Below are 21,064 nucleotides of genomic sequence, written 5' to 3'. Positions count from 1 at the left end.
ATTGGTTTATGTTGTAAAGTTTATTGGGCTGTTTTTTTGAATGAATATTGCCGGTTAATTTCTTCAGAAACACGTTGATCTGACTGTGATCTGACAATGGTGTCTGTGGTCTGACAGTGAATGCACTAATGGAGGAGGGGTCAATGTCAGTGATGGCATAATCGACTACACTTGTCCCAAGAGCTGAGCAGTAAGTAAACTGACCTAAAGAGTCCCCTCTGATTCTACCATTTAGCATGTACAGGCCTAAGGCTCGACAGAGATGTACTAACTCTTTTCCATTTTTGTTCAGTATTTGGTCAGGACTGTTTCTATTATTTATAATAGGGCTACTGTACAAGGAGGGGTGTCCAAATATGTGGTGGTTACCTCCCGCATCAGTGTAGTCAGGCTCAGAACCTGTTCTTGCATTGAAATCTCCACAAAGAAGCACTTTACCCTGCGCCTGAAATGTAATGATTTCTGTCTGGAGATTGTCAAAAAACTGATCATCATAATATGATGAATCTGAAGGAGGAGCATAAGCTGCACATATGTATACATCATTGTCACAATAGATTGTACCTTTGTTAAGTTTTAGCCAAATGTGAGTGGTACCTTTTTTCATTTCATTCAGTGCTAAGTCCTGCTTATGCCAAATGATGATTCCACCTGAGTCTCGGCCCCGTTTAACATTTTTATGTTTGATTGATGGTAGTAAACTTTCTCTATAGCCTGAGGGACACTGAGTATCTATGTCTCTCTCTCTCTCTCTCTCTCTCTCTCTTTATCTCTCTCTCTATATATATATCTCCCCCTCCCTCTCTCTTTCTCACTACCCTCTCTCTCTCTCTCTCTCTCTCTCTCTCTCTCCCTCTCCCTGTCTCCCTGTCTCACTCTCTCTCTCTTTATATCTCTCCCCCTCCCTCTCTTTCCCACTACTCTCTCTCTCTCGCTCTCTCTCTCTCTCTCTCTCTCTGTCTCCCTGTCTCACTCTCTCTGTCTCACTCTCTCTCTCTCTCTTTAAATCTCTCCCCCTCCCTCTCTCTGTCCCCCTAACCTGTCTCTCTATCTCTCTCTCTGAGACTGTTCTGCATATAAAATGAGATTACCAGGCACACTTCTCTTTCTAATGGGGACCCCGTGTTACCACACAACAACAGTGAGATGACATTCCGGTTAAGAGGGCCACAGAGACGCATCTGTCAGGGTGTGTGTGTGTGTGTGGACCCTCGGTCAGACAGAGTCCACTGTCTATGAGTCTGAACACACAGCCTTGGCCAGCTATAGAGTGGGGCAAAAAAATATTTTGTCAGCCACCAATTGTGCAAGTTCTCCCACTTAAAAAGATGAGAGAGGCCTGTAATTTTCATCATAGGTACACTTCAACTATGACAGACAAAGTGAGAAAACAAAATCCTGAAAATCACATTGTATGATTTTTAATGAATTTATTTGCAAATTATGGTGGAAAATAAGTATTTGGTCACTATTCTGCCCTTGAGTTGCGTTCCCATGCAAAACTAGACAACTAAGTCTTCAATAAAACTCCCAAGACTTTTCTTGAATGAATATATTGAAAACGTTTATGTTGTGAAACTGCAAAATACAGAAAAGAATATACTTTAGTATTCAATTCACACCGACAGTAGCTGTACATTATACATTTGAAGTTGCATAAATACAAAGCACGTGCTAAGGTACCATGCATCTGGCATGATGCCAAACCATATAGCTAATTGTTACTCATATGGTAATTGGCTCCTTTCATTACTCTAATAGTGTACAACCATTTATGTAGAATAACAAAGCATATTACACTAGGAACAGTAACAAACTACAGTATTGTATATTTTACAATTTGTAAAGTAATACTGCTAACGGCATACATGAAAAGCGTTGCAATTTGTGAGTAAATGCAACCAACATTGACATGTAAGCAACTCTATCAATAACAAGATTATAATCATTAGCTAAATGCTTGAATTGAACTTACAAACAAATATTTTCCAAGGCTGAAGCGTGACAAGAAATAACTACATTGAAAGACCTGCACCGTAGCGTTGTTTGTAGCTGCTTCTATGCGTGCATAACAAATTCTCTACTTCCTGTTTGCGTTGTCTTTCTAAGTACCAGAAACATCCACTAGGGGGCAAATAACACCATTGCACACAATGAAAATCCAATTGAACCCTTGTAATAAAATAATCTGTTACCTTCTAACAGGATGGCAGCACAGTCACAAGCAAGATTTCTGGCTCTCACAGACCTGTAACTTCTTCTTTAAGAGGCTCCTCTGTCCTCCACTCGTTACCTGTATTAATGGCACCTGTTTGAACTTGTTATCAGTATAAAAGACACCTGTCCACAACCTCAAACAGTCACACTCCAAACTCCACTATGGCCAAGACCAAAGAGCTGTCAAAGGACACCAGAAACAAAATAGGAGCTCTGTGGTTGATCCTATAGAATATAACTGATTTTTAGGAGCTCTGTGGTTGATCCTATAGAATATAACTGATTTATAGGAGCTCTGTGGTTGATCCTATAGAATATAACTCAGAGTCTTGGCATTTGATTCCCCACTACTTTTGACCAATGTCCATAATATAGCACTATATAGGGAATAGAGTGCCATTTGGGATGCAGTCAGACTCTGTCTCTCTCTCTCTCTCTCTCTCTCTCTCTCTCTCTCTCTCTCTCTCTCTCTCTCTCTCTCTCTTTCTCTCTCTCTGTCCCCCCTCTCTTCTCTCTCTCTCTCTCTCTCTCTCTTTCTCTCTCTCTGTCCCCCCTCTCTTCTCTCTCTCTCTCTCTCTCTCTCTCTCTCTATTTCTCTTTCTTTCTCTCTCTTTCTCTCTCTCTGTCCCCCCTCTCTTCTCTCTCTCTCTCTCTCTCTCTCTTTCTCTCTCTCTGTCCCCCCTCTCTTCTCTCTCTCTCTCTCTCTCTCTCTCTCTCTCTCTCTCTCTCTCTCTCTCTATTTCTCTTTCTTTCTCTCTCTTTGTCTTGAACTCAAAGTGTTTGACATACCCACTCCTATAAACACAGCTATTTACATTATGTAGCCCAAGTAGACATATTAAACTGTTTATTGTCTGATTCGCACAGCTACGATCTCTGCAACAGATTAACCCAAAAAAACGGCTTCAGTGCCAAGTATCTCAGTCACTAAACACGTCCCCAGGCTCAACAGCTAAAGAGACGGATAGAGGGCCAGATCATCTTGGCTAGTTGGTTCCTGGTTTAATAGTGTGTTTTAACAGGCCCAGACCCTGGGAGACCCTGGTTGGTAGACCCTGGTTAGTTGACTGGGAGACCCTGTTTGGTAGACTCTGGGAGACCCTGGTTGGTAGACCCTGGGAGACCCTGGTTGGTAGACTGGGAGACCCTGGTTGGTAGAATCTGGGAGACCCTGGTTAGTAGACTGGGAAACCCTGGTTGGTAGACCCTGGTTGGTAGACTCTGAGAGACCCTAGTTGGTTGACCCTGGGAGACCCTGGTTGGTAGACGGGGAGACCCTGGTTGGTAGACCCTGGTTTGTAGACTCTGGGAGACCCTGGTTGGTAGACCCTGGGAGACCCTGGTTGGTAGACCCTGGGAGACCCTGGTTGGTAGACCCTAGGAGACCCTGGTTGGTAGACCCTGGGAGACCCTGGTTGGTAGACTCTGGGAGACCCTGGTTGGTAGACTCTGGGAGACCCTGGTTGGTAGACTGGGAGACCCTGGTTGGTTGACTCTGGGAGACCCTGGTTGGTAGACTTTGGGAGACCCTGGTTGGTAGACTCTGGGAGACCCTGGTTAGTAGACCGTGGGAGACCCTGGTTAGTAGACCTTGGGAGACCCTGGTTAGTAGACCTTGGGAGACCCTGATTGGGAGACCCTGGTTGGTAGACTGGGAGATCCTGGTTGGTAGACTATGGGAGACCCTGGTTGGTAGACCCTGGGAGACCCTGGTTGGTAGACCCTGGGAGACCCTGGTTGGTAGACCCTGGGAGACCCTGGTTGGTAGACTCTGGGAGACCCTGGTTGGTAGACTGGGAGACCCTGGTTGGTAGACTCTGGGAGACCCTGGTTGGTTGACTCTGGGAGACCCTGGTTGGTTGACTCTGGGAGACCCTGGTTGGTTGACTCTGGGGGACCCTGGTTAGTAGACTGGGAGACCCTGGTTGGTAGACTGGGAGACCCTGGTTGGTAGACTGGGAGACCTTGGTTGGTAGACTGGGAGACCCTGGTTGGTTGACTCTGGGAGACCCTGGTTGGTAGACTGGGAGACCCTGGTTGGTAGACTCTGGGAGACCCTGGTTGGTAGACTCTGGGAGACCCTGATTGGTAGACTGGGAGACCCTGGTTGGTAGACTCTGGGAGACCCTGATTGGTAGACTCTGGGAGACCCTGGTTGGTAGACTGGGAGACCCTGGTTGGTAGACTGGGAGACCCTGGTTGGTAGACTCTGGGAGACAAGGTGGAGGTGTGATTGTTTGCCCAGATCATGGGTTAGACTCTGGAGGAGGTGTGATGGTGTGACCAGATCATGGGTTAGACTCTGGGGGAGGTGTGATGGTGTGACTCCTGGGGGTGTGACTCCTGGGGAAGGTGTGATTCCTTGCCCAGATCATGGGTTAGACTCTGGAGGAGGTGTGATGGTGTGACTCCTGGGGAAGAGCTGGAGGAGGTGTGATGGTGTGACTCCTGGGGAAGAGCTGGAGGAGGTGTGATGGTGTGACTCCTGGGGAAGAGCTGGGGGAGGTGTGATGGTGTGACTCCTGGGGAAGAGCTGGAGGAGGTGTGATGGTGTGACCAGATCATGGGTTAGACTCTGGAGGAGGTGTGATGGTGTGACCAGATCATGGGTTAGACTCTGGGGGAGGTGTGATGGTGTGACTCCTGGGGGAGGTGTGATGGTGTGACCAGATCATGGGTTAGACTCTGGAGGAGGTGTGATGGTGTGACTCCTGGGGAAGAGCTGGAGGAGGTGTGATGGTGTGACTCCTGGGGAAGAGCTGGAGGAGGTGTGATGGTGTGACTCCTGGGGAAGAGCTGGAGGAGGTGTCATGGTGTGACTCCTGGGGAAGAGCTGGAGGAGGTGTGATGGTGTGACTCCTGGGGAAGAGCTGGAGGAGGTGTGATGGTGTGACTCCTGGGGAAGAGCTGGAGGAGGTGTGATGGTGTGACTCCTGGGGAAGAGCTGGAGGAGGTGTGATGGTGTGACTCCTGGGGAAGAGCTGGAGGAGGTGTGATGGTGTGACTCCTGGAGGAGGTGTGATGGTGTGACTCCTGGAGGAGGTGTGATGGTGTGACTCCTGGGGGAGGTGTGATGGTGTGACTCCTGGGGGAGGTGTGATGGTGTGACTCCTGGGGGAGGTGTGATGGTGTGACTCCTGGGGAAGAGCTGGGGGAGGTGTGATGGTGTGACTCCTGGAGGAGGTGTGATGGTGTGACTCCTGGGGGAGGTGTGATGGTGTGACTCCTGGGGGAGGTGTGATGGTGTGACTCCTGGGGGAGGTGTGATGGTGTGACTCCTGGGGGAGGTGTTATGGTGTGACTCCTGGGGGAGGTGTGATGGTGTGACTCCTGGGGGAGGTGTGATGGTGTGAATCCTGGGGGTGTGACTCCTGGGGGGGGTGTGATGGTGTGACTCCTGGGGGAGGTGTGATGGTGTGACTCCTGGGGGTGTGACTCCTGGGGGAGGTGTGATGGTGTGACTCCTGGGGGAGGTGTGATGGTGTGACTCCTGGGGGTGTGACTCCTGGGGGAGGTGTGATGGTGTGACTCCTGGGGGTGTGACTCCTGGGGGAGGTGTGATGGTGTGACTCCTGGGGAAGAGCTGGAAATTATCTGGCAGCTTTGTTCATCCTTTACGTTTGAGTCATTTATCCAGAGAGACTTAGTTAGTGCATTGATCTTCAGATAGCTAGGTGGGACATCCACATATCTCAGTCATAGGAAGTTCACTTTTCCTTCAATAAAGTAGCTATCAGCAATGTCAGAGCTAGTAAGGGGGGAAGCCATGTGTGAGTGTTTTTTGTGGGGGGGAGATGAGGAGGTGCTTTGAGGGGGGGGGGGTGCTGTGGGATTACTGAAGATACTCTTTGAAGAGGCAGGGCTTCAGATGTTTTCAGAAGATGTCCTAGCTTCAGGGAGAAGCTGGTTCCACCATTGAGGTGCCGGGACAGAAAAGAGATTTGACTGGGCTGAGCGGTAGCTGCCCTCCCGTAGGGGTGGGAGGACCAAGTGACCAGGGGTGGCAGCATGGAATATTCGACTATAGGTAGGGAGGGGCAGTTCCTCTTGCTGTTTTGTAGGTAAACACCATGGTCTTGTAGTGGATGGGTTGGTGTAGGGTTTGACCAGAGCCTGAAGGTAGGGAGGGACAGTTCCTCTTGCTGTTCTGTAGGTAAGCACCATGGTCTTGTAGTGGATGGGTTGGTGTAGGGTTTGACCAGAGCCTGAAGGTAGGGAGGGGCAGTTCCTCTTGCTGTTCCGTAGGTAAACACCATGGTCTTGTAGTGGATGGGTTGGTGTAGGGTTTGACCAGAGCCTGAAGGTAGGGAGGGACAGTTCCTCTTGCTGTTCCGTAGGTAAGCACCATGGTCTTGTAGTGGATGGGTTGGTGTAGGGTTTGACCAGAGCCTGAAGGTAGGGAGGGACAGTTCCTCTTGCTGTTCCGTAGGTAAGCACCATGGTCTTGTAGTGGATGGGTTGGTGTAGGGTTTGACCAGAGCCTGAAGGTAGGGAGGGACAGTTCCTCTTGCTGTTCTGTAGGTAAGCACCATGGTCTTGTAGTGGATGGGTTGGTGTAGGGTTTGACCAGAGCCTGAAGGTAGGGAGGGACAGTTCCTCTTGCTGTTCTGTAGGTAACCACCATGGTCTTGTAGTGGATGGGTTGGTGTAGGGTTTGACCAGAGCCTGAAGGTAGGGAGGGACAGTTCCTCTTGCTGTTCTGTAGGTAAGCACCATGGTCTTGTAGTGGATGGGTTGGTGTAGGGTTTGACCAGAGCCTGAAGGTAGGGAGGGACAGTTCCTCTTGCTGTTCTGTAGGTAACCACCATGGTCTTGTAGTGGATGGGTTGGTGTAGGGTTTGACCATAGCCTGAAGGTAAGGAGGGGCAGTTCCTCTTGCTGTTCTGTAGGTAAGCACCATGGTCTTGTAGTGGATGGGTTGGGGTGTAGGGTTTGACCATAGCCTGAAGGTAGGGAGGGACAGTTCCTCTTGCTGTTACCTAGGTAAGCACCATGGTCTTGTAGTGGATGTGAGCTTCCACTGGAAGTCACTGGAAGGTTGAACACCAGGTGGTATGCAGCATTCTGGGTAAGCTGGAGGGGTTTGATGCCACAAGTGGATAGCCCAGCCAACAGATCCTCTTCCCATGTTGTCTTGGAAACTCAGGGAATGCATCCTCTTCCCATGTTGTCTTTGTGACTCAGGGAATGAATCCTCTTCCCATGTTGTCTTGGTGACTCAGGGAATGAATCCTCTTCCCATGTTGTCTTGGAGACTCAGGGAATGAATCCTCTTCCCATGTTGTCTTGGTGACTCAGGGAATGAATCCTCTTCCCATGTTGTCTTGGAGACTCAGGGAATGAATCCTCTTCCCATGTTGTCTTGGTGACTCAGGGAATGAATCCTCTTCCCATGTTGTCTTGGGTATTAGGACCTGCGCCACTTCCTGTGTGCGGTAGGGTCGTACTCTACGAAAGTTGTAGAGCATGAACCTGCAAGAGCAAGTCACTGATTTGATCTTTGCATAGAATGGCAGGGTGTTGTCCAGGGTCACACCAAGGTTCTTGGCATTCTGGGAGGCGGTCAACATGGAGTTGTCAACCGTGATGTAGAGGTATTGGAACGGACAGGCAGCCCTCGGGAGGAAAAGCAGCTCCATCTGGTCGAGGTTGAGCTTGAGGTGGTGGGCCGACATCCAAGCTGAAATATCTGCCAGGCACAGACTAGTCGCAAGATTTCATCTGTAGAGAGAGGTGAGAAAGAGGTCACGACATAGGGTGGTACTGTGTGAGTGGGATCAGTGGACTCAATAGGCTGAGTGAATGAGTGGGACCAGTGGACTCAATAGGTTGAGTGAATGATTGGGACCAGTGGACTCAATAGGCTGAGTGAATGAGTGGGACCAGTGGACTCAATAGGCTGAGTGAATGAGTGGGACCAGTGGACTCAATAGGCTGAGTGAATGACTGGGACCAGTGGACTCAATAGGCTGAGTGAATGACTGGGACCAGTGGACTCAATAGGCTGAGTGAATGACTGGGACCAGTGGACTCAATAGGCTGAGTGAATGACTGGGACCAGTGGACTCAATAGGCTGAGTGAATGACTGGGACCAGTGGACTCAATAGGCTGAGTGAATGACTGGGACCAGTGGACTCAATAGGCTGAGTGAATGATTGGGACCAGTGGACTCAATAGGCTGAGTGAATGAGTGGGACCAGGGGACTCAATAGGCTGAGTGAATGACTGGGACCAGTGGACTCAATAGGCTGAGTGAATGAGTGGGACCAGTGGACTCAATAGGCTGAGTGAATGAGTGGGACCAGTGGACTCAATAGGCTGAGTGAATGACTGGGACCAGTGGACTCAATAGGCTGAGTGAATGACTGGGACCAGTGGACTCAATAGGCTGAGTGAATGAGTGGGACCAGTGGACTCAATAGGCTGAGTGAATGAGACCAGGGGACTCAATAGGCTGAGTGAATGAGTGGGACCAGTGGACTCAATAGGCTGAGTGAATGACTGGGACCAGTGGACTCAATAGGCTGAGTGAATGAGTGGGACCAGTGGACTCAATAGGCTAAGTGAATGACTGGGACCAGTGGACTCAATAGGCTGAGTGAATGACTGGGACCAGTGGACTCAATAGGCTGAGTGAATGAGTGGGACCAGTGGACTCAATAGGCTGAGTGAATGACTGGGACCAGTGGACTCAATAGGCTGAGTGAATGACTGGGACCAGTGGACTCAATAGGCTGAGTGAATGACTGGGACCAGTGGACTCAATAGGCTGAGTGAATGAGGAGCAGATGACGTCCACCTTCTTTTCAAAGTGGTTGACAAAGTTGTCCCCAGAGAGGGGGGGCGTTACGGAGGGAGGGGGGGGGGGGGATTACGGAGGGAGGAGAAGGTGGTAAACAGTTTCCTGGGGTTAGAGGCAGAAGCTTGACATTAAGAGTCATCTCCCTCTGTCTCGCCTCTTCCTGCTGTGTGCTCAGTGGTTAATTGAGATGGTTGGGGAGGGGGTCTGCCTCATATCCAGCTGGCTGTGTGGGCCCCCAGGTCACTACAACAGAGATCACTTCTCTCTCTTCACTTCAATCTTAAAGTTTACAGCCAGGTCAGTGGACCTTTATCTTCTTATGAAGAGACAGAGAAGTTCAGCTCAGGAAGAGATTCAGGAAGAGATTCAGGAAGAGACACAGGGAGAAGAGATTCAGGAAGAGATTCAGGAAGGGACTCAGGAAGAGATTCAGGAAGAAGAGATTCAGGAAGAGATTCAGGAAGAAGAGATTCAGGAAGAGATTCAGGAAGAGACACAGGGAGAAGAGATTCAGGAAGAGACTCAGGAAGAGACACAGGAAGAAGAGATTCAGGAAGAAGAGATTCAGGAAGAGACACAGGAAGAAGAGATTCAGGAAGAGACACAGGAAGAGACTCAGGAAGAGATTCAGAAAGGGACACAGGAAGAGACACATGAAGAGACACAGGAAGAGACTCAGGAAGAGATTCAGGAAGAGATTCAGGAAGAGATTCAGGAAGAGACACAGGAAGAAGAGATTCAGGAAGAGATTCAGGAAGTGACTCAGGAAGAGATTCAGGAAGAGACACAGGGAGAAGAGATTCAGGAAGAGATTCAGGAAGAGATTCAGGAAGAGACTCAGGAAGAGACTCAGGAAGAGATTCAGGAAGAGACTCAGGAAGAGACTCAGGAAGAGATTCAGGAAGAGACTCAGGAAGAGACTCAGGAAGAGATTCAGGAAGAGATTCAGAAAGAGACTCAGGAAGAGACTCAGGAAGAAGAGATTCAGGAAGCGAGATTCAGGAAGCGATATAGGAAGAGATTCAGGAAGCGATTCAGGAAGAGATTCATGAAGAGACACAGGAAGAGACTCAGGAAGAGATTCAGGAAGAGACCTTGGAAGAGATTCAGGAAGAGACACAGGAAGAGATTCAGGAAGAGATTCAGGAAGAGACTCAGGAAGAGACACAGGAAGAGATACAGGAAGAAGAGATTCACGAAGAGAATCAGGAAGAGATTCAGGAAGAGACACAGGAAGAGACTCAGGAAGAAGAGATTCACGAAGAGAATCAGGAAGAGATTCAGGAAGAGACCTTGAAAGAGAATCAGGGAGAGACCCAGGTAGAGACACAGGAAGAGACACAGGAAGAGATTCAGGAAGAGATTCAGGAAGAGATGCAGGAAGAGATTCACGAAGAGATACAGGAAGAGAATCAGGAAGAGAATCAGGAAGAGATACAGGAAGAGAATCAGGAAGAGAATCAGGAAGAGATACAGGAAGAGATTCAGGAAGAGATTCAGGAAGAGATTCAGAAAGAGATTCAGGAAGAGACCTTGGAAGAGATTCAGGAAGAGATTCAGGAAGAGACCTTGGAAGAGATTCACGAAGAGATTCAGGAAGATATACAGGAAGAGATTCACGAAGAGATTCAGGAAAAGATTCAGGAAGAGATTCAGGAAGATATGGTTCTATCTGTGGTCTCACCATGTTTTCACCCGGCTGCACTAGTTGTACAGCTGTGGTTTGTTCTAAGCCTCATGACTGGAGGTGTGAAATAGACTGTTTAGTGACTCTAGACTTACAGCACAAAGGTCAAAGGATCCTCTCATTTCCAGGACTGGGCTAGAAGGATAGGAGCTGACTGTCAAACCAAAAGGAGACAGAAAACAGTTGGGAACCGAAAAACTTCTGCCCCGTGTCTGTGTGGTGTAGTCACTCACGTGCATTATGAAGTCCCTGAGTTACTTACGTTCCCTAAACGACTTTTAGACTAAAAGTGGACCAAAGATCTCACTGAATCAACAGTACCTGGCTGCATCGAGTAGGGTGGTGTCTTTAGTGACGCAATGACAAGCCCTTTTCCTCCTCCTGTACGATATGAATAGTCACTCTCTTTCAACAAAACTAATTCCTGTCCAGACTCACAGATGAGGTAATAAATTGGCTTGATGTCATGAAACCCCTTTTTCATCCACAAAATAACCTCTCAAGTAGTCTCTCTCTCTCTCTCTCTCTCTCTCTCTCTCTCTCTCTCTCTCTCTCTCTCTCTCTCTCTGGTCCTCCCTCTCTCTCTGTCTCTCTCTCTCTCTGGTCCTCTCTGTCTCTCTTTCTCTCTCCCCCCCCCCCCTTTCTCTCTCTCTCTGGTCCTCCCTCTCTCTCTGTCTCTCTCCCCCCCCCCCCCCCCCCTTTCTCTCTCTCTCTCTCTCTCTCTCTCTCTCTCTCTCTCTCTCTCTCTCTCTCTCTCCCTCTCTCTCTCTCCCTCCTCCTCTTTCTCTCTCTCTCTGACATTTTAATTTATCCCTGTGTACAAAATCTGAAGGCCTCCTTCTTCTCCTCCTCCCACTATGCTCTTTATCTGGCATCTCCCCAACTCTCCTCCCCTTCCCAGTCAAAAGGAGGGAGCTGGGCCCCTTTGTGGGTCTTCTTAAAGCAGGGGCCTTCTAGAGGAGAGGAGATGTGCTGAGCTCCCCAGACCCCTCTGATCTCCTCACTGGCTTTATTTAGACGCTCATCCATCCCTCCCTCCCCCGCACACAATCCATTCACACTTCAAAGGTGCCCGGCGCCTGCTAACGGATTCAGGAATGATGTCATCCTCAACCTCTCGCTCTGCTCTTCTCTCCCACTCTCTTATCAAACTGAGCTGAAAGCATTTGGAGCGTCCGTTGGTTGGTAGCAGCGTTTGATCCGGTCCACTGGGTGTAGGTTACTGGGAGGGTGAAGCTCGTCACCCAGGCTATTGCACACAGCGCAGTAAAGCCTGGGGGCATCTAGTTGGCCTTTAGTGGGAGTGACCGCAGAATTGTATAGGAGTGACCGCAGAATTCTATGGGAGTGACCGCAGAATCCTATGGGAGTGACCGCAGAGTTCTATGGGAGTGACCGCAGAGTTCTATGGAAGTGACCGCAGGATTCTATGGGAGTGACCGCAGGATTCTATGGAGTGACCTCAGAATTCTATGGGAGTGACCGCAGAATTCTATGGGAGTGACCGCAGAGTTCTATGGGAGTGACCGCAGAATTCTATGGGAGTGACCGCAGAATTCTATGGGAGTGACCGCAGAATTCTATGGGAGTGACCGCAGAGTTCTATGGGAGTGACCGCAGAGTTCTATGGGAGTGACCGCAGAGTTCTATGGGAGTGACCGCAGAGTTCTATGGGAGTGACCGCAGAGTTCTATGGGAGTGACCGCAGAGTTCTATGGGAGTGACCGCAGAGTTCTATGGGAGTGAAGTTTTTGGCATCGTTAAATTTTTTCAAATCGGTTCCCTTTGGCAAGACTCTTCCCATGAATCTCAGTGTATTAAAAGAAAATGGTTAGAATAAGTCAACATAACTCAAGGAAATCTGTAAATAATTTAGAAGTTTTGCAGAGGAGTTCTTGATTGCGCATTTTAACATATAGTTAAGAAGTTTAGTGGTTGAAGGAGCGCTATTTCTGAGGTTTGATAACTTCCATTACATCTCTAAACCTCAGCTGGCCACTTGTCCACTAGACTACATCTCTAAACCTGAGTCAGACACTTGTCCACTAGACTACATCTCTAAACCTGAGTCAGACACTTGTCCACTAGACTACATCTCTAAACCTGAGTCAGACACTTGTCCACTAGACTACATCTCTAAACCTGAGCTGGCCACTTGTCCATTACATCTCTAAACCTGAGTCAGAAACTTGTCCACTAGACTACATCTCTAAACCTGAGTCAGACACTTGTCCACTAGACTACATCTCTAAACCTGAGCTGGCCACTTGTCCACTAGACTACATCTCTAATCCTGAGTCAGACACTTGTCCACTAGACTACATCTCTAAACCTGAGCTGGCCACTTGTCCACTAGATTACATCTCTAAACCTGAGTCAGACACTTGTCCACTAGACTACATCTCTAAACCTAAGTCAGACACTTGTCCACTAGACTACATCTCTAAACCTGAGCTGGCCACTTGTCCAACAGACTACATCTCTAAACCTGAGTCAGACACTTGTCCACTAGACTACATCTCTAAACCTGAGTCAGACACTTGTCCACTAGACTACATCTCTAAACCTGAGCTGGCCACTTGTCCATTACATCTCTAAACCTGAGTCAGAAACTTGTCCACTAGACTACATCTCTAAACCTGAGTCAGACACTTGTCCACTAGACTACATCTCTAAACCTGAGCTGGCCACTTGTCCACTAGACTGCATCTCTAAACCTGAGCTGGCCACTTGTCCACTAGACTACATCTCTAAACCTGAGCTGGCCACTTGTCCACTAGACTGCATCTCTAAACCTGAGCTGGCCACTTGTCCACTAGACTACATCTCTAAACCTGAGCTGGCCACTTGTCCACTAGACTACATCTCTAAACCTGAGCTGGCCACTTGTCCACTAGACTACATCTCTAAACCTGAGCTGGCCACTTGTCCACTAGACTACATCTCTAAACCTGAGCTGGCCACTTGTCCACTAGACTACATCTCTAAACCTCAGCTGGCCACTAGTCCACTAGACTACATCTCTAAACCTGAGTCAGACACTTGTCCACTAGACTACATCTCTAAACCTCAGCTGGCCACTAGTCCACTAGACTACATCTCTAAACCTGAGCTGGCCACTTGTCCACTAGACTACATCTCTAAACCTCAGCTGGCCACTAGTCCACTAGACTACATCTCTAAACCTGAGTCAGACACTTGTCCACTAGACTACATCTCTAAACCTCAGCTGGCCACTAGTCCACTAGACTACATCTCTAAACCTGAGTCAGACACTAGTCCACTAGACTACATCTCCAAACCTGAGTCAGACACTAGTCCACTAGACTACATCTCTAAACCTCAGCTGGCCACTAGTCCACTAGACTACATCTCTAAACCTGAGTCAGACACTAGTCCACTAGACTACATCTCCAAACCTGAGTCAGACACTAGTCCACTAGACTACATCTCTAAACCTGAGTCAGACACTTGTCCACTAGACTACATCTCTAAACCTGAGTCAGACACTTGTCCACTAGACTACATCTCTAAACCTCAGCTGGCCACTTGTCCACTAGACTACATCTCTAAACCTGAGCTGGCCACTTGTCCACTAGACTACATCTCTAAACCTGAGCTGGCCACTTGTCCACTAGACTACATCTCTAAACCTGAGCTGGCCACTAGTCCACTAGACTACATCTCTAAACCTGAGTCAGACACTTGTCCACTAGACTACATCTCTAAACCTGAGTCAGACACTTGTCCACTAGACTACATCTCTAAACCTGAGCCAGACACTTGTCCACTAGACTACATCTGGGCTCCACTGGTTTCCCTTTTCATGACACCAGATTCCTCTGTGCTGCCACCCATTAGTGACCTCTGACCTGATCAGGGCTAGGGTTAGTAGCGTTAGTGTCTCAGTGCTGTGGCCCTCGCAGCCCTCAGAGTGCTGGTATTTGACCGTAGTGTCACCTACATACCTCCCTGCAAGGTCACTCTGAGGTAGTTAGAGACACACCTCCCTGTAAGGTCACTCTGAGGTAGTTAGACACACCTCCCTGCAAGGTCACTCTGAGGTAGTTAGACACACCTCCCTGTAAGGTCACGCTGAGGTAGTTAGAGACACACCTCCCTGTAAGGTCACTCTGAGGTAGTTAGACACACCTCCCTGTAAGGTCACTCTGAGGTAGTTAGAGACACCTCCCTGTAAGGTCACTCTGAGGTAGTTAGAGACACACCTCCCTATAAGGTCACTCTGAGGTAGTTAGAGACACCTCCCTGTAAGGTCACTCTGAGGTAGTTAGAGACACACCTCCCATGTAAGGTCACTCTGAGGTAGTTAGACACACCTCCCTGTAAGGTCACGCTGAGGTAGTTAGAGACACACCTCCCATGTAAGGTCACTCTGAGGTAGTTAGACACACCTCCCTGTAAGGTCACGCTGAGGTAGTTAGACACACCTCCCTGTAAGGTCACGCTGAGGTAGTTAGAAACACACCTTTATCTTGTGTCCTTTAACCATTTGTACATTGTTAAAACACTGTATATACATATAATATGACATTTGTAATGTCTTTATTGTTTTGAAACCTCTGTATGTTTAATGTTTACTGTTAATTTTTATTGTTTATTTCACTTTATATATTAACTTTATATATTATCTACCTCACCTGCTTTGGCAATGTTAACACATGTTTCCCATGCCAATAAAGCCCCTTGAATTGAATTGAATTGAGAGAGAGAGACAGACAGACAGACAGACAGACAGACAGACAGACAGACAGACAGACAGACAGACAGACAGACAGACAGACAGACAGACAGACAGAGATGGAACAAGAGAAAGAGGAAGAGTGAGAGAGATGGAAAGAGAGAGAAAGAGCGAGAGAGAGAGAGAGACAGGAGAGAGAGTGAGAGTGTGTTCTCTGTCAGCAGGGTCAGTTATTCAGAGGGAAGAGAGGAATTTCTAGAGGGCTGTTGGAATGTCCAGGGGCCCGGGTGGCCCCTCTCGGCATCAGGTCTCCTAAGCGATTATCTCTCTCTTTCTCTCTTTCCCTCTGGGGTCACAGCAGTGAGTGTTTGATCTGGCCTTAACCTCCTGTCAGACCCTAGCCAGCGTCTATACACTGAGACCCTAGTCAGCGTCTATACACTGAGACCAGTAACCAGCAGAGCTCAGACACCCCAAGATGGTCTGCGTTCCCTAAGTAGTGCACTACTTTTGACCAGATGCCTATGGGGGCTCTGGTCCACCCTATTGGACCTGGTTAACAAGTAGTGCACTATGTAAGGAATAGGGTGCCATTCGAGCCAATGATTTCGTCTAGTTGTTTTGCTTTAGAGAGTGTTGAATAGATTGATTCAACAGAGACTTGATTTTAAATCAAAGACTCCCCAATATGTCTGGTTCAGAGGATCCTCTTCTGAAAGAGACTGTTCTCCCAGTCTGATATTCAGCTGAAAGACTCCCCAATATGTCTGGTTCAGAGGATCCTCTTCTGAAAGAGACTGTTCTCCCAGTCTGATATTCAGCTGTAGTTGGTCCTGTATCAATGTCCTGGACTGGTCATTCAGACAGTCTATAGACAGTCTTCTGTTGGTCGTCATGAACTCTCAATGTCCTGTTGTTGATGGTACTGAGAGATGGATTCTGGGTAGTTAAATTAGATGAATTCTGGTTAGTTAAATGGGATGGATTCTGGGTAGTTAAATGGGATGGATTCTGGGTAGTTAAATGAGATGGATTCTGGGTAGTTAAATTAGATGGATTCTGGGTAGTTAAATGAGATGGATTCTGTGTGAGTTAAATGCGATGGATTCTGGGTAGTTAAATGAGATGGATTCTGGGTAGTTAAATGAGATGGATTCTGGGTGGTTAAATGAGATGGATTCTGGGTAGTTTAATGAGATGTATTCTGGGTAGTTTAATGAGATGGATTCTGGGTAGTTTAATGAGATGGATTAATTTATTGGAGGTGTTAACTTGTCAAGACTAAGCATGTCTTTCTCATCAGCGTTACAGAGATTAGACAGCTTGTTAGAGCTCATTAAGGAGCTGTGTGTGTGTGTGTGTGTGTGTGTGTGTGTTCTGCTGCTATAGTATAGACAGGGGTCGTGACTGGTCAGACCTCCCAGCTCCTCCACACATCTCTCTGTTGTTTACAGAGCGGAGAGGGCTTCTCTCCTGACCCCTCACCTCTTCATACCTCTCTCTCTGTCCACCATCCTCACCCTGAGAGGAGAGGAGTCTGTCTCTGTCCACCATCCTCACCCTGAGAGGAGAGGAGTCTGTCTCTGTCCACCATCCTCATCCTGAGAGGAGAGGAGTCTGTCTCTGTCCACCATCCTCACCCTGAGAAGAGAGGAGTCCCTCTCTGTCCACCATCCTCACCCTGAGAGGAGAGGAGTCCCTCTCTGTCCACCATCCTCACCCTGAGAGGAGAGGAGTCCCTCTCTGTCCACCATCCTCACCCTGAGAGGAGAGGAGTCTGTCTCTGTCCACCATCCTCACCCTGAGAAGAGAGGAGTCCCTCTCTGTCCACCATCCTCACCCTGAGAGGAGAGGAGTCCCTCTCTGTCCACCATCCTCACACTGAGAGGAGAGGAGTCTTTCAGTCTGTGTGTCAGTTCAGTCTCTTTAAAGAGTTCCTCGTCTCCTGTCTAACATGTGTGAAGACCAGGCCCATTGTGGACTAGAGCCACTGAGCTGTGTTGAGGTGACTAGTACTGGCCTGAGGCCTGTTGAGGTGACTAGTACAGGCCTGAGGCCTGTTGTGGTGACTAGTACGGGCCTGAGGCCTGTTGTGGTGACTAGTATGGGCCTGAGGCCTGTTGAGGTGACTAGTACAGGCCTGAGGCCTGTTGTGGTGACTAGTACTGGCCTGAGGCCTGTTGAGTTGACTAGTACTGGCCTGAGGCCTGTTGAGGTGACTAGTACTGGTCTGAGGCCTGTTGAGGTGACTAGTACTGGCCTGAGGCCTGTTGAGGTGACTAGTACAGGCCTGAGCTGTGTTGCTGTGACTAGTCTCTCTCTCTCTCTCTCTTTCTCTCTCCATCTTTCTCTCTCTCTCTTTCTCTTTCTCTTTCTCTCTCTCTCTGTCTCTCTCTCTTTCTCTCTCTCTCTCTCCCTCTCTCCTCCCCCCCTTAGTTTAACACACTGACTGTAATTATCTAGATATGAGTGTCTGCTAAATGACCAACATGTGAAATGTATCAGGAGACTGGCTTGTTGTTCCTTCTCTCTCCAGGCGTATCAATTTGGAACATTCAAGACAACTACTGATTAACTCTCTCCTCTCTCCTTCTCTCTCTCCTCTTTCCTCCTCTCTCCCCTCTTTCCTCCTCTCTCCTTCTCTCGCCGCTCTCTCCTTCTCTCTCTCCTCTCTCCTTCTCTCTCTCCTTCCTCTCTCCTTATCTCTCCTCTCTCTCCTCCTCTCTCATTCTCTCTCTCCTCTTTCCTCCTCTATCCCCTCTTTCCTCCTCTCTCCTTCTCTTGCCATTCTCTCCTTCTCTCTCTCCTCTCTCCTTCTCTCTCTCCTTCCTCTCTCCTTGTCTCTCCTCTCTCTCCTTCTCTCTCCTTCTCTCTCTCTCCTTCTCTCTCTCTCTCCTCTTTCCTTCTCTCGCCGCTCTCTCCTTCTCTCGCCGCTCTCTCCTTCTCTCTCCTCTCTCTCTCTCCTCTCTCCTTCTCTCGCCGTTCTCTCCTTCTCTCTCCTCTCTCTCTCTCTCTCTCTCTCTCTCTCTCCTCTCTCTCCTTCTCTCTCCTCTCTCTCCTTCTCTCTCTTCTCTCCTTCTCTCTCTCGCTCTCCTCTCTCTCATTCTCTCTCCTCTCCTCCTCTCTCCAGGCGTATGAGTGGGCGTTGGAGGGGATGCGTCACCTGGCCAGCATCAGCATGGAGGACTGCACGGTGCCCGACAAGAGCCAGGGGGTGATCAGCTGTCTGGAGGGGTACCGCCGGCAGCACCCCCCGATCCCCGACCCCCGCTTCCAGGAGATGAAGGAGCTGGCTGGGGAGATGAAGAGCGAGCAGGGCCTCAAACAGTGGAAGTTCGCCTGGTCCAAGTGCCAGGAGACCAAGCAGATGTTTGAGAAGAAGCTGGAGGCCGCTCTGAGGACGAGGCGAGCCCTGCCCACGGGAGAGTCACCCGGGTCGGGTACAGCGGGTGCAGGGAAGGACGGCGGGGTAGGGGACGCCACCCCCAGACGTTATTCTGACGTTAACAACGACGTGGGACAGGAGAGGAGCCGCAGCGTGTCACACGCCTGTAGAAAGGCCTTTAGTGGGGTGTGGGGGGTCAGAGAGAGGCTGTCCTCTACCTCCAGCGCTGCCTCAGCTCAGTCGGCCTGCAGCCACAGAGAGGAGACACCCCTAACCTCCTCTCCCTACGGTCTGGTGCACAGGCTCCCCCTCACCCCCCTCTCCACCCAGCTCCTCACCCGTAGCACCTCCTCCTCCGAGGAGTCGTCCCACGGGGTTCGTATTGAAGCGCAGGGCCGTAGCTCCTCCTGTTCCTCCTCCCCCTCCCTGACCCCCCTGGAGCCGAGCTCCGCCCCTAACCCTGCTCGCCGGCCCCCGCTCCGCAAGACCCAGAGCTTCGACTGCCAGAGCCCCGCCCCCGCCTCCCCTGACTCCTCCCGCTATGGGACCTGTCAGCGTACGCTGAGCGAGCCGGCCCGGCGCGGCCACACTGGGGTGTTTATTAAAGGCCTGGAGGTCAGTAGTAGGGAGGTGGCTGAGCGACCCTACTCCCCCAGAATGACGCCTCCTGGCTGGGCAGCGGGAGAGGCACTGAGGACCCCCTCCATCAGCACTGCCAGTAGTCCTGTACCAGAGACCCGCGCCAAGGGCAGGTGGGTACCTGGCTAGTCAAGCTACCACACACACACACACACACACACACACACACACAGAGCGAGCTTGTCTGTCTGTCTGTCTGTCTGTCTGTCTTTTTGTCTGTCTGTCTGTCTGTCTGTCTGTCTGTCTGTCATGTTTCCCAGTGTAGTGTTACAGGGACAGATGGGTTTTAGTCTAGCTACCACTACTCTTGTGTGTGTGTGTGTGTGTGTGTGTGTGTGTGTGTGTGTGTGTGTGTGTGTGTGTGTGTGTGTGTGTGTGTGTGTGTGTGTGTGTGGGGGGGGGCCGTGTGTGTGGGGGGGCCGTGTGTGGGGCCGTGTGGAGCCGTGTGGAGGCTGGGCCTGATGCCGAGAGGCTGTAACCAGAGAACCTATCACACTGTTCACAGACCCCAACCCCACAATGAGTGGTACAGAACCCCCTGAACTGACACACTGGAGGGAGGGAGGGAGGTGAACTGATGGAAGGAGAGAGAGAGGGAGGTGAACTGAGGGAGAGAAGGAGGGAGGGAGGTGAACTGATGGAGAGAGAGAGAGGGAGGGAGGTGAACTGAGGGAGAGAGTGAGGGAGGGAGAGAAGGAGGGAGTGAGAGAGGGAGGGAGGGAGGGAGAGAGAGAGGGAGGGAGGTGAACTGAGGGAGAGAAGGAGTGAGGGAGGGAGTGAGGGAGGGAGAGAGAGGGAGGGAGAGAAGGAGGGAGTGAGGGAGGGAGGTGAACTGAGGGAGAGAAGGAGGGAGGGAGGTGAACTGAGGGAGAGAAGGAGGGAGGGAGGTGAACTGAGGGAGAGAAGGAGGGAGGGAGGGAGGTGAACTGAGGGAGGGAGGGAGGGAGGTGAACTAAGGGAGAGAAGGAGGGAGGGAGGGAGGTGAACTGAGGGAGAGAGAGAGGGACTGAGGACCACTAGGACATGTTGAGACAGGTAGCTGGGGACTGAGGACCACTAGGACATGTTGAGACAGGTAGCTGGGGACTGAGGACCACTAGGCCATGTTGAGAGAGATAGCTGGGGACTGAGGACCACTAGGACATGTTGAGACAGGTAGCTGGGGACTGAGGACCACTAGGACATGTTGAGACAGGTAGCTGGGGACTGAGGACCACTAGGACATGTTGAGACAGGTAGCTGGGGACTGAGGACCACTAGGACATGTTGAGACAGGTAGCTGGGGACTGAGGACCACTAGGACATGTTGAGACAGGTAGCTGGGGACTGATGACCACTAGGACATGTTGAGACAGGTAGCTGGGGACTGATGACCACTAGGACATGTTGAGACAGGTAGCTGGGGACTGAGGACCACTAGGACATGTTGAGACTGGTAGCTGGGGACTGAGGACCACTAGGACATGTTGAGACAGGTAGCTGGGGACTGAGGACCACTGACATGTTGAGACAGGTAGCTGGGGACTGAGGACCACTAGGACATGTTGAGATAGATAGCTGGGGACTGAGGACCACTAGGACATGTTGCGACAGGTAGCTGGGGACTGAGGACCACTAGGACATGTTGAGACAGC

General features: G+C 49.9%; 1 protein-coding gene and 1 long non-coding RNA gene across 2 annotated transcripts in view; one reads left to right on the top strand and one right to left on the bottom strand.

The window, feature by feature from the left end:
* LOC110519438 overlaps window positions 1-21,064 on the top strand; it is a 197,020-nt gene that overhangs the window by 159,523 nt on the left and 16,433 nt on the right. The window contains exon 18 of the mRNA XM_036964548.1: window positions 18,537-19,543. Within this exon, the coding sequence (XP_036820443.1) occupies window positions 18,537-19,543 (1,007 nt within the window). The remainder of the gene's footprint in view (window positions 1-18,536; window positions 19,544-21,064) is intronic.
* On the bottom strand, window positions 1,538-2,210 carry LOC118944541. The gene is made up of 2 exons (XR_005039893.1): window positions 1,976-2,210; window positions 1,538-1,578 (listed from the first exon to the last, which is right to left on the bottom strand). It is a non-coding gene; the product is annotated as an uncharacterized LOC118944541 (long non-coding RNA).

Source organism: Oncorhynchus mykiss, chromosome 26 (genome assembly GCF_013265735.2).
Source record: "Oncorhynchus mykiss isolate Arlee chromosome 26, USDA_OmykA_1.1, whole genome shotgun sequence".
NCBI classification, from domain to species: Eukaryota; Metazoa; Chordata; class Actinopteri; order Salmoniformes; family Salmonidae; genus Oncorhynchus; species Oncorhynchus mykiss.
Note: the sequence above shows the minus strand (reverse complement) of the source record. Positions and strands in the feature narration are given on the sequence as shown.